This window comes from Astatotilapia calliptera, chromosome 23 (assembly GCF_900246225.1).
Source record: "Astatotilapia calliptera chromosome 23, fAstCal1.2, whole genome shotgun sequence".
NCBI classification, from domain to species: domain Eukaryota; kingdom Metazoa; phylum Chordata; class Actinopteri; order Cichliformes; family Cichlidae; genus Astatotilapia; species Astatotilapia calliptera.
In genome coordinates this window covers 10,193,721-10,206,945 of record NC_039323.1, presented here as the reverse complement: position 1 = coordinate 10,206,945, position 13,225 = coordinate 10,193,721, and the positions used below count along the sequence as shown (strand labels likewise).

Below are 13,225 nucleotides of genomic sequence, written 5' to 3'. Positions count from 1 at the left end.
CCTGTAAGCACTGAGCTGATTGCTATAAAAGGTGGTCATGCCCTAACACGCTGACCTCTTCTGATTTAGGTTGCTGTGTGTCACCTTGCTTTTATCCATAAACTGTCCACTGAGACAGACTGTCGCTAGTTAAACACTCGGGTGTCTCTTTGTCTCCCTGTCTTAATCTGTGATTTTTTAACTGAAGTTATCCCGTTTCGATTTCTGCTAGTGTCTAAGCATCCCGCCCACAGTAGCACCTGAACTTTTATAATCAGCTTCTTCTTCACTTGTTACATGTCAGTAGAAACCTTTGAGTGCTCAGCAGGTGACACCTTTATTCAGTAGATTCACCTGAACGTGCAGGACGACGTCCACAGAGTTCAGACCGTCCGACACCTTGAGACCAACGACATCCTCAGTGGTCTCAGAGTCATCGTGGATGTACCTGAAACACAGAGACGCCGTCACGCTGACCTGTGACCAGCTCCTTAGTCAAACATCGGTGACATCAGCAGCTTCTACAAACACTGATGATGTTTAGAGCCCAGATTTTCTGCTTTTTAAATGGAGACTACTGAACCTCTTGTGAACTTTCCAACAGCGGTAAGCCAGGGGTAAAGGTCAAGCACAATACTGAGTCTAATTTAATCTGAATAATTACACAAAGTAAAACTCAAAAAAAAAACTTGAATCTTAATAAATACAATAAAATCAAACATTAATGTCATAAAATAAACTGGCACAAAATAATTGCAGAATAAAAATGTTATTAAATGTACAAAAGAAAACGATGAGTCGACGAGTCAAAGTCACGTGTTGACAGAGTCTGCCTCTAATCATCGCATTAACAAAGAAATTCTTAATATATAAAACATGAAGCCTGATGTGGGTTTCAGCTAAAACAAGAACCTGGCTTCCGAGTATAAATATAGTAAAATAGAAAGATTACAGCTGCTAATTACAGAAATACTCATAGTCACCTAAGGACAACTGGAAAAAAATGTTGGATGCCTTAAACATTCAAAAAAAGAAGAAACTTTCTGATTTTCGTGAACTTTAAGAACACAAACTGCTGGCTGGTGAGTGACCCGGGGTCCCTGAACACCACACGGTTACAGCCACCGGCTGGTTGGATTTTACGTGACTGGCGCTCTTTGCAGGGCGAGGTTTCAGAAGAACACGACAACAGCAAAAACAGCAGCATCACTCACAGGAACAAACTGCAGCGTTTCTATCTGACGTGTGTGCTGGAACAAGAAATCATACATCACCTACAAATGAATGTGAGACGAGCAAAAGCAACAAAACAGTTTTGCAAAACAGGAACAATAATTGGTTTAACTAAACGTTCAGTGGACGTTTAAAACAGAGGTGCAGGTGAAACACTTTAAAGGTGACCTACCTGCACACTCTGAGCTCGTTATTAGAAACATGTTTAATGTGAACGCCCACCACTCGAGCAGGAGGTACATGACAGGAAGTGAGGAGTAGAAAAGCTGGCACTAAATCCGCTCCGTGCTTTCTGCTCTAAGAAACCAAGACTGACTGCAAACAGTCGACCACAGCGCGGTGAGCGGCTTCATGATCACCTGAAAACTTCGGAACCTCTGAAACCGAATCCTCTGAAATCAGAAAAACCCTCCGGCGTTACATCACTGGTGAAAACACACCCATCTGCTGAAGCAGCGGATAAAACCAGAGAGCTCTCAGAGTGATCGCTGAGCTCAGATCACCACGGCACGTCCAGAACCAACTGACCCGGGTCTCACCTGATGCCCAGCCCTCTCAGTTCCTGCAGGGTAAACCCGCCTCCCTGCTGCAGCGCTTGGCCCCGCAGCTCCAGCCGGCCGTGACGAGCCGTGCTCCGAATCTCCACCCTCAGCGCCTCCTCTCGACTGTCCCGGTCCCGGACCAAGAGGTGCTCCTCCGTCACGAAGGCCGCGCCACCCTCCTCCACCCGAAGCAGGTTGGTGAAAGCCTGAGGAGCACAGAGAGATTCAGCACGACGTCCACAGCACGGTCAAACCAGAGGCTCCGCCTGTTTGACCTCTGACCTCTGGCGCCTGGTCATCGACAGGGGTAACCGTGATGTTGAAGATGAGGCCGGAGACGGTGTCGCCGTGGTGATCGCTGACTGAGAAGACGAACTGGACGAAGAGCGACTCGGGCCCAATGTCCTCGACCGGCGGCATGAAGGCCACCTTCATGTGGTTCACAGCATGCTAGGAGAAAACAAGAAATTTACATCTTAACCTGCAAAAGCCCAACCCATGCCAACCTCGCCAGCCACGCCACTCTCCCCTCCAGCAGCGACTCCTTCATATGTATTAGAATCAAGCAGGTGCTGCATACCTGAGTGAAGGACTTCAGCACGGGCGCTGTGTGGTCCTTCTTCATGGCGTTGGTGCTGTCGGTGTAAAACAGACGTCCTGCATCCATCAGGCTGAAAACGAATACAAACACGATAGTTAGTTTCTCAGTCACAGGGTCTGCTCTTTCTCCTCTGTCAAAGCTAAGCTGGCAGCCGGGTCCTTACCCAGGATGTAGCGGGCTGAAGCAGGGCTGTGTAATGACATAGGTGAGGTCAGCATCTGGGTGCTCTCGGTCTGTGAAGTGAAGGTGAGCCTGGGTGATGTAAACCACCTCCGTCTCCTTCACTGTCAGCGAGCGGACGCTGCCGGGAACTTCGACTGGCACCTGGTCCTCCACCGGGAACACGTGCACCACCACCGTCTGCACACGGGGAGGAAGAGGAAGGAAGAGGTGAGAGGAAGAGGAGGTCTCAAAGCGACATTCAGACTTGTCACTCTCTCAGACCAGAGCCGACTCACGTATGTCTGCGACAGGTTGGGCGGCCGGTGGCTGTCAGACAGCGTGAAGTCGAAGGCATCCTCAAACTGCTCATCTCCCGAGTGCTGGTAGAAGATCTGACCCTGGATCAGGTCCCTCTGCAGGAAGCTGGCCACCGGTGACCCTGCAGGGAGAGCACAGAAGAGCTCAGAGACCAGCAGTGCAGGAACATGATGGTTTACAGCAGAGAGCTGCAGGACTGAGCCCTCTCACCCAGAAATCAGCATTTTCACCCCCTTGTAGATTATTTCTGAATGTGTTTGTGGTTCAGTGAGTAAAGCTGAGCGTCCCCCAGGAGCTCAGTGGTGTGACCCCTAGTCATGTGACTGTGGTGAACATTTACCTTTACTCTTCAAAACCATTAAATTCAACAGAAATCGAGTATCACAAACATTTATTTACCACAGAGGTGATTCTGGTCATTGAGGTCAGTATCAGCTGATAATCAGCTGACCTATCAGAGTGAGTTTGGATTGGCTGATTCTTCTGGGTGGGAGAGTCCCAGCGTTAGACACGCCCACATTGCCTCTCTAATTATTACGTCTAAATACTCGCCCTCACCTGTCTCATGGGCGGATGTCCTCCTGACCAGGTGCCCGGCCCGGGGGGCGGAGACTATCTGATAAAGGATGTAGTCGTCGCTGGAGTCGAGGTCGGAGGCCAGCAGCATGAACTCCTCGAGCCGCACGGCCCCACCCTCCTGCACCTCCACCGCCACGTTGTTGATGAGGAAGGGCGGGGAGTCGTCCTTCGGGAGGATGTTGATGGGGAACTTGTGGCGGACGCTGTGACGACCGTCGCTGATGCGGAAGACGACGTGGTCGCGGGTGGAGTCGCTGTCGGAGTGGTGGTAGACGACTGTGCCCTCCTTCAGGTCCCGCACGCGGAACATAAACGCCTTCCCGCCTGGAAACACAACGCGCAAAAGTCACATGAGTCACAAGAGAAAGATCTTTAATTCTTTTCCACTAAACAACAGTGAGTCCTCACTGTTCCCACAGCGTCAGACGTCCGTTTTCTAAAATAAAAAAGCCTCAAATCCTCACCTCTGAGAAGCCTGACAGATCAAAGCACCTTCGATTTCAGCCAGCAGGTTCAGAGCGATGACAAGATTTCAGACATTAGAGACTGAAATGTCGGCGGCCTCCTTCCAGCCACTCAAAGCATCTGACTGGCAGCTAAAATGATGTTTTTACCTGATCATAAATGATCTGTGATCCTCTCAAACTGGACCTTCAGTCTCACTGAGGAGAAACTTCAGTCAGTAACTTTATTCTTCACGCTCACTGCAGACTCTTGTCTGTCTGACTGGGGTCGAGTTCAGATCTTATATTTAACGAGACAAAAACTCATTTCTACATTTAAACAAAACTCTGACTGTGATGACGACTGTGTTAATCAGCTGGAGGCAGATTCACGACGACATCAGTCAAAAGAAAGACAGAAAATCATCTGCTGAAGGCTTCACCTCAGCGACAGCACAAACGCACCGAGGTCACTCGCCCTCTGTGCCTCTTCACGAACTACTGGCAGGATTTTTTTTAATGCTGAAAGAAGTTTTTGCAATACTGTTTGGACTGAATAAAGATGAAAGCACTCCCTCTTTAACCTGAGTTATAATTCAGAAAACTAAAACAGAACGATGCTGTAGACTCTGTTTTAAACACTGCACATATTTCTGACCCTTCACCATTTATTGTTACATTGCTATTATTTATTGTCTTCACAAGAGTCATCTTTTTAAAGATTAAATAGCCTCCATAAAGACTGATTATTGATTTTTTTTTTTTTTTTGATGGGATCTTCCCGCTGCAGCCAGGTTTCACAATAAATGTTCATGCTGACTTATAAACTGAAACAGATTGAATGTTTCCACGGAGTGACGCGTCAGGAGGGCATCGTGTCGTACTCGGGATGAACGTGTGGCGAGCGTCTGGATGCTGTTTGTCTCTCGTCGAGCCGAACATGAAAAACTTCGGTGTCCTACATTAATGAAACGGCGGCCGCGTCCATCTGCCAGCTCTCTGCCGCTGGCTGGCCCTCCTCGCGCTCTACAACATGCTGATGGCCCAGCGTCACGTGACCGTGGCCTACTGGAGGACACGTGTTGTCAGTGGCCGGTTTCCAGCCAAAGCTTCGCACTTTGATTCAATTACCGTCTCCAACACGTGCGCTGCTTTCCTCCCATTGTCACTTGGAAATAACAAGTTTGTGTTGGCGCCTGGAGGCACAGCGAGGCGCTGGGTCGGTCTGCGCTGCGAAAACCGGTGGGCTACAACATGGCGTCCTTCCCGGCGGCTGCCCGGCTGCCAGGACGGGGGCTTCCTGTCTCCTTGCGAGTGCCAGAGAGACAGAAGGGCAAGGTCAGCAGACAGATTGAGAGACGAGCGGTCGCAAGCCCGAACCTCATTAGCAACTTTACCGAGGGGAACCGGCTCGCGGTCCAAGTGATGGAAACAACTTGGTAATTGGGCCCAAAGGTGGCGTTGGGCAGCCGGCCCACGAAGGGAGAAACGCCACGCCTGTGTACATGTGTGTGTGAGAGTGTGTGTTTGTTAGGGACAGGCAGCCATCCATTTGGCTGAAGGCGTTGGAGCGAGCCCGTCCCCACGCTGCAGCCGCCACCCTCCAGTCGCAGCACCGAGGGTCAGCGGCGTCCTCAGAGACACAGCTCCACCGCAGCTTCCTGCACGGACGCGGTGCCAAACTTCAGCCCAAACCGACGGGATGAAATGATGCAGGAGCAGGTGCTGCAGGAGGAGGAGGAAGCTGCCTGGTGGGACCAAAGTTTCAACAAGCATTATTGTTGAAACTTATTTTGCTGCGTGTTAGAGACGTTCTTCCCTCTGCAGGTTTCTGCGCTTTGATAGAGGATGCAGACATGTCGACGAAGCAAGCACGAGTTCTCGCTGTTGTGAAGTTTGTGGTTTGAAGCCTGACAGAGGCACAGTGAGCAGGTTTAACCCCTGCTCTTTTTCCAGCCTGCTGTGAAATCATCAGCCTGACCTCACTGTAGCTCTTCTGTGTGACCCCGATCTGTAAATCTGAGGAAACTGCTGCCCAATCTGAGTGTGAACACGTGGTAGGAGGCTTCCTCCGAGCAGAGGTCTGAATGTCACATGCTGGATGGAGAATTTTTGTGGATCATTTTCTGCATCAGCTTACACAACATGGGTTTTTGTCCCAAACACAGTGAAAGCTCCTCTGCTGAAAATTAAACAACCAATAAAAACAAAAACACACATCTCGATCAATAAAGTAAAAAGTAGGACAAAACCAAAATCTTAAAAAAGGTACAAACTTAGAGGAGCTGAAGAATAAATAAAAAAAAATATAAAAGTGGTTAATCATTTAAAATCTTCTCTCCTGTTCTTTTTGCAGCAGTGACGATCAGATTCATTTCTGATTAAATGTGTTTATGTTAGTAATAATTCATTTATTGGAATTCATAAATTCATTATTTTTGTTTCCATGGTTTCATTTATTTCTGTGAACTTTGACAGCTGGGGCAAAAATGATGATGTAATTATACCAAATTATTTTTGCCTCCACCTTTTTTAATTCCTGTTTATGGATGTAAGTCAGTGGATACGGCAGCACGCTGATGAAAAATCATGTTCAGGAAATAAAAATGAAACTTTTTCAGGGACATGGAAAAAAAAAAAGAGCAGAAATGTTGTGACTTAATTTGAAAAGGTGGCGCGATGTCACAGCAGCTCAGGTGAGGACTGCAGCTTGAATCACTGATTAAACCTCACAAACGAGCGGAAGATGAGGCGAGCACAAAAGCAGACATGAAAGGTTAACTCCCGCCCGCATGAAGCCCTCGGGGCGCCCGCCACCTCCTCCCCCTCCGAGCTGGTAGCATGAAAACCTGTTTGGGGACAGTGCATCTGCTCCCTGTGCACGCCGCCATGAAATGGCAGAAGTCGCTCCAATCTGCTCCGTCCCGATGCCGTTCAGACAAAGAGGCGACCTCGCCGAGCGGCGGGCTGGAAGGGACGGAAGTGGACGGAGAGGCGGGCAGCGGCGGCCCCTGGCGAAGTGGCCCTGGCCCCATTTTACACCTGATTAGGAAACACATGCAGGACCGTGAGACATATGCTTCCCCTGCCACACGGCAGTCCCTGATGGACGCGCAGCACATGGAGCTAAAAGGGCGGAAAAGGCCAGACGCCGGTTTGCAGAAGTCCCAGGCGACCGAGCAGCATACCAGCGAGGGAGTCGAGGACGGAGGGACAAGGCAAGGCGGTGTTGCCGAGGGGCTTCCCGAAACCCGTCGACGACATCTTCTATACTTTCTGTCTGTTCTGTGTTTATCGTTGGTCTTGATGATGATTTCTAACAGACGTAACATAAATACTCATGGATCATAATTTATATATAACAAGATTTAAACTCAAAATAGAGAAGATAAAAAGTAAATTAAGCGCAAATAAATAAATCATTAATTTTAAAATGGAACATAAATCCTTGAAACTTGATTAGTTTTTTAACACACTTTTTATTTGATGTAATTAAAAAAATATATATAATTTTAATAAAAAATTATCATAATATATATATAATTAAAATTTTAAGGTGTTTAAAAAAATATTTTGTCACAGCCAGAGGTGGGTAGTAACTACTAATTATATTTATTCAGTTACATTTACTTGAGTGACTTTTTGGTTACTGTACTTTTTACTTTTGCTTGAGTAAAACTATTATTATAAAGTATCACTACTCTTACTTTTAATCGACTCAGTGTGAGTAACTTCAGTGAATGAATAACAAGCACGTTTTAACCAAAAATGCATGAGACACAGACACAAACTTGCAGTTTATGTCAAAGTGATTCTTGTTTATACAAAAGGTTTGTTGTTCTAATGTTATTCTGTCTGCTGAGCCTGTTGTGCCATTTAGAGATGAAGTAAAGTAACACCATATATTGTCACTGGAAGTACTTTACCCTTTTCTTACACACACACACACACACGCACACACACACACACACACACACACACACACACACACACACACACACACACACACGTACGTTTTATTAGATGTATTATTTTTTAATCATGTTATTTATATTTATTTACTTTTGTTTCAAATACCAAATTTTGGACTAAACTTTATACTTCTGTCTGTCTGATTATCTCATTTTCAAACATAAATCGGATGTTATGATCACGTACTCAGTACTCAAATAGGCTATATACTTTTTTACTCTTGAGTCTCACCTATAGATTCTATTTTGTGGCACATCAAAGTTTTGGTAGCAACTAAAACTGAAAAACTTGATTAGTCTGAAAGAAAAGAAAGAAAACTGAGGAGAAGATTTTTCTTCACTTTGACTGTCTGATGTTCGATAGAGCATTTACCACCTTAAACCCAACCCCGCCGACCTTTGACCCCTCACCTCTGACACTGAGCCGCCCGTGCACGGGTCCGTCCACGGCCACCAGGTAAACGGCGTCAATGTTGTCGCTGTCGACTATCTGCAGCTGCTCCCAGGTGATTGGTCGGGACTGACCCTCCAACAGGTCTAGACCTGAGATGGCACACGTGTTCACATGTTACCTCAACGAGTAAAACGCCGTGAGACATTTTTCACGCCACAGAGATGGACGCGAACGTACCCACGTTCCAGGAGACTCTCGGAGCATTCGTTTCCGATGTCCTGATGGAGACGTGGACCACGATGGGTGGGCTGGTCAGATAGGAGCCGTCTATCACCTGAAACTCCACCTAAGCATATAAAAAGGGAACGCAATGACAGGAAATTACATTATTAAGCGTGTAAAACAAGCGTGTGGAACTTCACAGAGTGCATTCTGGGTACACTTTCAGGGCTCATATCAGCCTGTGGGACAGGTGAGAGAAAAAGAAAGGTCTTCTTTTCACCTACATTTGACACCAGGATCATCTTCTAGTTGCGATTCCTTCTGGGTCAAAATAATTTTGTAATATATATTTCTTTAGCCGTTCCAGCCCAAGCAGGCCAGCAGTGATTTTGACCCTGTGTGATTGTATCTCACTCGCTCTCCTTCTGCTGTTTTTTGTACAGCTGACTTGAAGGTGAAGCGTCTCCTAAACCTCCATGTCTCCTTTTTTTGACATAGACATTTTTGAAGGGAACAGAACACGAACACTCAGATCTGAAGCCCCAGCTCAGACCCTCTGAAACATCGGTGTGGGGTGGGTTAGCTATGGTTAGCTTTGGTGTGCTGTTATGCTGTAGAAGTTGAAGCAGCATTAGCAGCTACAACGTTAGGTTAGATTCCTAGAATAAAAGCTCAGATATCGGCCACACTGCCCTGAAAAAAAGCTGTTTTCTCCAAAATTCCCAGTGTTGGTGCTTCTAACATTCCAACTTTTCTACAGAAACTGGAAGAACCTTTGGAGCCCTGTCGCGTCTTCAGTACCTCATAGTTCCTGCGGCGCCCCCGGCTGCTGTTGGATGGCTGGTAGGCCACTTTCATCTCGTGAAGGTCCAGCCATGTGAAGGACCGGATGGGCTTGGTGTGGTCGTCCAGGTGTGTGATGTAGCCCTCGGCGGGTGGGACGGTCACATTGAAGACCAGCTTCTCCTGCGGAGTCTCGTGGTCCTTGGCGTCCAGCGTGGCAGTGGTGAGCGGGGTGAGGATGAACTGGTCCACCTCCAGGATGAAAGAGGCCATGAAGGTAGCCTGCGGGGGCTGGTTCTGCATGGCCCCGTGGATCAAAACCGGCAGCCACACGGCCTGTGACTGTGGGAGGAGGAGGACAGGTAAAGTTTAACACACCACGCAGAGATCAACACATGGCGCCACAACTTCTGCTGTTACACTCGTGAGAGGTGTTATGCCACCGCTCACGTGCTAACGATGAGACAGAAATGCTTTAAAGGAATGCTGGAGGCTTCGAAACCTCCGCCTGCACATCCGTCCTCATCGCCGAGCTGAGAAGGCGGGATGTCACCTTCTCACTGCCAACATCTCACCTGCAAACAGCAGAATCTGCACTTTACAAACTTTCTTCCTTTAAAGCAAGTCTGAGCCTCATTTCTGCTCTCTTTGTTTCCACGCTGCTGTCTGAGCTGTGAGCTCATCGGTCTTTCCTGTACCTCCAGCAGTGCTCTGCTCGCCTGCTCTCTCAGCTCCACCCTGACGGGGACGTAGTCGATCTCCGGGGACGGCGGGCTGAGGTGCTGGTACTTGAGGCCAGAGCTCAGGAATTCATGGCAGCTGGTTTTGAAGAAGTGGACCTCGGTGGTGTCGTGAAGACACGGACTGTTTCCTGGGCAGAGCGTCGCCTGTCGACCTATCAGAGAGGAGAGCCGAGGGTTTTAGACCAGTCGGTGAGTGGAAAACACCAGACGCACACAAACAGATAAACCACAAGCAGCCTGCATTTCAGTTTATATTTATACTAATGTGTATTTTATATTTAAGCATTTCTCTCAGTTATCTTTAAGTTTTGATATTTTTTATAGTTTTTGCTTTATTTGTGCTCAACATTGTAAATAAAGTTTAATTTATTCAACTTAAAAGGTTAAATTACATTTTATAAACTGTGATGACACAATGAAACAAAGCAAATTAAAAACATCTTATGAGTTTGGTACCCTTCCTCTGCGTGGAGTCTTCCTCCCTCACCAGCCGACCCGCAGCGGGGACGCTGGTGTCTGCGGTCAACAGCCTGACGGTGCAGACAAGGTCAGGCGCGGCCCTGATATTCAGCACAGAGCCGTTGATGGCGTTGGATAAACCATAGAACTGGGGAACGACCAGCGGAGCGCTGCCGAGTGCCACCACGCCCGCACCAGAGTCCACCACCCGGACCCTCAGGATCACCGTCTCCACCTGCGTGTCCGAGGACGTGAACCTCCACACAGACACCACATGTCATGTTAAACAGAGCTCCACCTGGCCCACGAGGTCATCACACGTACATCCAAATTTGAATTAATGTTTAAGCCACGTCTGTAAACGCTCCATAAATCTAACCTGCAGAAATTGTTTTTCTCATTATTCGAAAATCAATGGCAACCTTCAGGAAGCCTGCTGAGGGGCAGCGAGTGTTGAGCGGGGTCGGGGCCGTTTTCATTGGGCTCAGAGGGGTTGTTGTTACTGTTTGCAGGATCAGCTAACCGACCATGTCTGTGCCTCCAGGACTGGACTGGCACCTGAAATCTTATCTGCTGTGTGTCCCAGATGGGCCTCAAACTTTCCACCTAGGAGAGTCCAGGAATGTCCGATCACAGGTCGAAACTCCTTGCCTTCAGTGTTTCTACTCTGACCTCCTCACCTCAGCCCTCAGAGGAGTCATTTCTGCTGCTTGGATCCTCCATCTCATTCTTTCGGTCATCACCCACCAATCCTGCTCCACCATCCTCTCACTGAACAAGCCCCTAACACCCTGACCCCCCCCCAGCACTGCAGCCATTTCCAGCTGACCCTCAAGGGTCAGAGCACCTCAGGTTAAAAGACATGTTAGAAGACATGTTGCAGACCTGTGGATGCTGCTGACTGACCTGTAGACTCTGAGCATCACCACGTCCTCGTCCAGCAGAGGGCTGCCGTCGTGGACATACTTCACCTCGTCCTCCAGGAAGCTGCAGTCAAACACCTGCAGAGTGCACAGAGCAGAGCGCCTGTAACTCCTCTGAGCGGCTGCCATACGGCACCAACCTGTTCCACCCTCACCTGTGGGCTCAGCCTCCCGACCCTCTGAGTCACGGGCTCGTTCATCACCACCTCCACCTTACAGTCGGCGCTCGGGTCCACGCTGATCTGAAGCTCCGCCCTCGTGATGAAAACCGAGCGCCCTCTGCTGACCTCCACGGCAGAGTTCACCACAACCAGAGTCCGAGGGCAAACGCCCGTCACCGCGAGCAGCAGCAGGGACACGAGGACGGCAGCCATGCTGTGGGCGGGGTCACCGGTTTCAGTAGTTCAGGTGAAGCAACGCTGAGGGAGAATAAATCTGTCCGAGGTTTCAGAGGTTCCCGCTCACATCGTCCTCAACTCCTCGTCTTTGGGCTGAAGGAGGAAAACAGGAAAACCTCATATTGTATTTCAGCGTCACTTGACTGATTTCACACACACACACACACACACACACACACACACACACACACACACACACACACACACACACACACACACACACACACACACACGAGACGTCAAAATAAATATATATATGAAATCCGAATGGAAACAAACTGAATAATATCAGAATTATTGTCTGACGTCAAACAGACAGAAGATTCAACACTGTGTGGTGTTTGCATGTCTGCAGCTTCCTCCCACAGTCCAAACACATGCAGTCAGTGGGGTTAGGTGATTCTAAACTGCCCAAATGTGCTCCAAATGTAAGTGTGATGAGTTGTCTCTCGGTGTTAACCCTGCAACAGGCTGATGACCTGTCCAGGTGTACCCCGCCTCTCGTCCTACGGTAGCCTGGATAAGCTCCAGCCCACCCACAACCCTGATAAGGACAAGAGGAAGAGGATGGACAAAGATGTTATTCTATTTTATAGGCTTTTATACACTTACTGCAGTTTAACTGTTCAAAAAGCTCATGTTAAATTTACTGTATTAGTCATTTGTACACACTCATTTCCAGACCCTAAAAACAAAATAATGGATGATGGAACAGAGCGAATCATATTTTAGAACTGGTTGACTAATGCTAACATTGGACCATTTACAGAGGATATCATATGAACCATATCCAATAAGAGAGCACGGAGCCGAACACTGTGCAGGAGCACTGCCTGATACTGTAATGGGCTCATTTACAGTTTACACTGTAAACTCCGTCAGTCTTAAATAACTGCAGCTGTCATGCAAATGAGCTGTCAAAGTGTCTTCATCTGACACAACATGCCACAGAAGCACCGACAACATGACAGCCGACCCCGAGCTTATTTCAGGCAGGTATAAATACAGGTGTGCATTTACATTTTGGTTTGCCCTTCAGTGTGCTGTGGGTGTGCTTTGAACACCACCTGTCTATGAAACCGAAGACTCCAGCCTCTCCTGCAGGAAATACTGCACACAAAGAAGCAGGGAGCTGCTGCAGAACAACAGAGTCTTTCTTCTTTTGTGGTTTTCTTTGTGTGTCCTCCACAGGTCAGTTTTTTCTGCATGAAAACGGCTCAACACAGATCAAACTAAAGCAGATTTAATAATGTCTGACTCCAACAGAGACAGATGTAATCCTGACTCTGACCTCTTCCAACACAAACACTGAACCCAGCAGACCAGAATACTTACAGCAGATACTCCAGAGCAGCTCCAACCCTCCTCCACTGTTCCCTCTGAATCCCTGCAACTGCCCCTCTGCCACATGAAAAGTCCTCTAAATCCTTCAGACAAAAACAAAAAAACACTCCCAGCATGCAGCTGGCCAGCCC

General features: G+C 48.0%; 1 protein-coding gene across 1 annotated transcript in view; it reads right to left on the bottom strand.

The window, feature by feature from the left end:
• The window catches only part of frem1b (Fras1 related extracellular matrix 1b), a 55,307-nt gene that overhangs the window by 30,028 nt on the left and 12,054 nt on the right, over positions 1-13,225 (bottom strand). The window contains exons 3-16 of the mRNA XM_026158361.1: positions 11,508-11,843; positions 11,336-11,430; positions 10,427-10,686; positions 9,926-10,122; positions 9,246-9,569; positions 8,460-8,568; positions 8,240-8,371; positions 3,394-3,738; positions 2,814-2,956; positions 2,519-2,715; positions 2,335-2,425; positions 2,037-2,204; positions 1,752-1,960; positions 334-427 (exon numbers count right to left, since the gene is read on the bottom strand). Coding sequence (XP_026014146.1) covers positions 334-427; positions 1,752-1,960; positions 2,037-2,204; positions 2,335-2,425; positions 2,519-2,715; positions 2,814-2,956; positions 3,394-3,738; positions 8,240-8,371; positions 8,460-8,568; positions 9,246-9,569; positions 9,926-10,122; positions 10,427-10,686; positions 11,336-11,430; positions 11,508-11,726 — 2,583 coding nt within the window. The 5' untranslated portion in view covers positions 11,727-11,843. The remainder of the gene's footprint in view (positions 1-333; positions 428-1,751; positions 1,961-2,036; positions 2,205-2,334; positions 2,426-2,518; positions 2,716-2,813; positions 2,957-3,393; positions 3,739-8,239; positions 8,372-8,459; positions 8,569-9,245; positions 9,570-9,925; positions 10,123-10,426; positions 10,687-11,335; positions 11,431-11,507; positions 11,844-13,225) is intronic.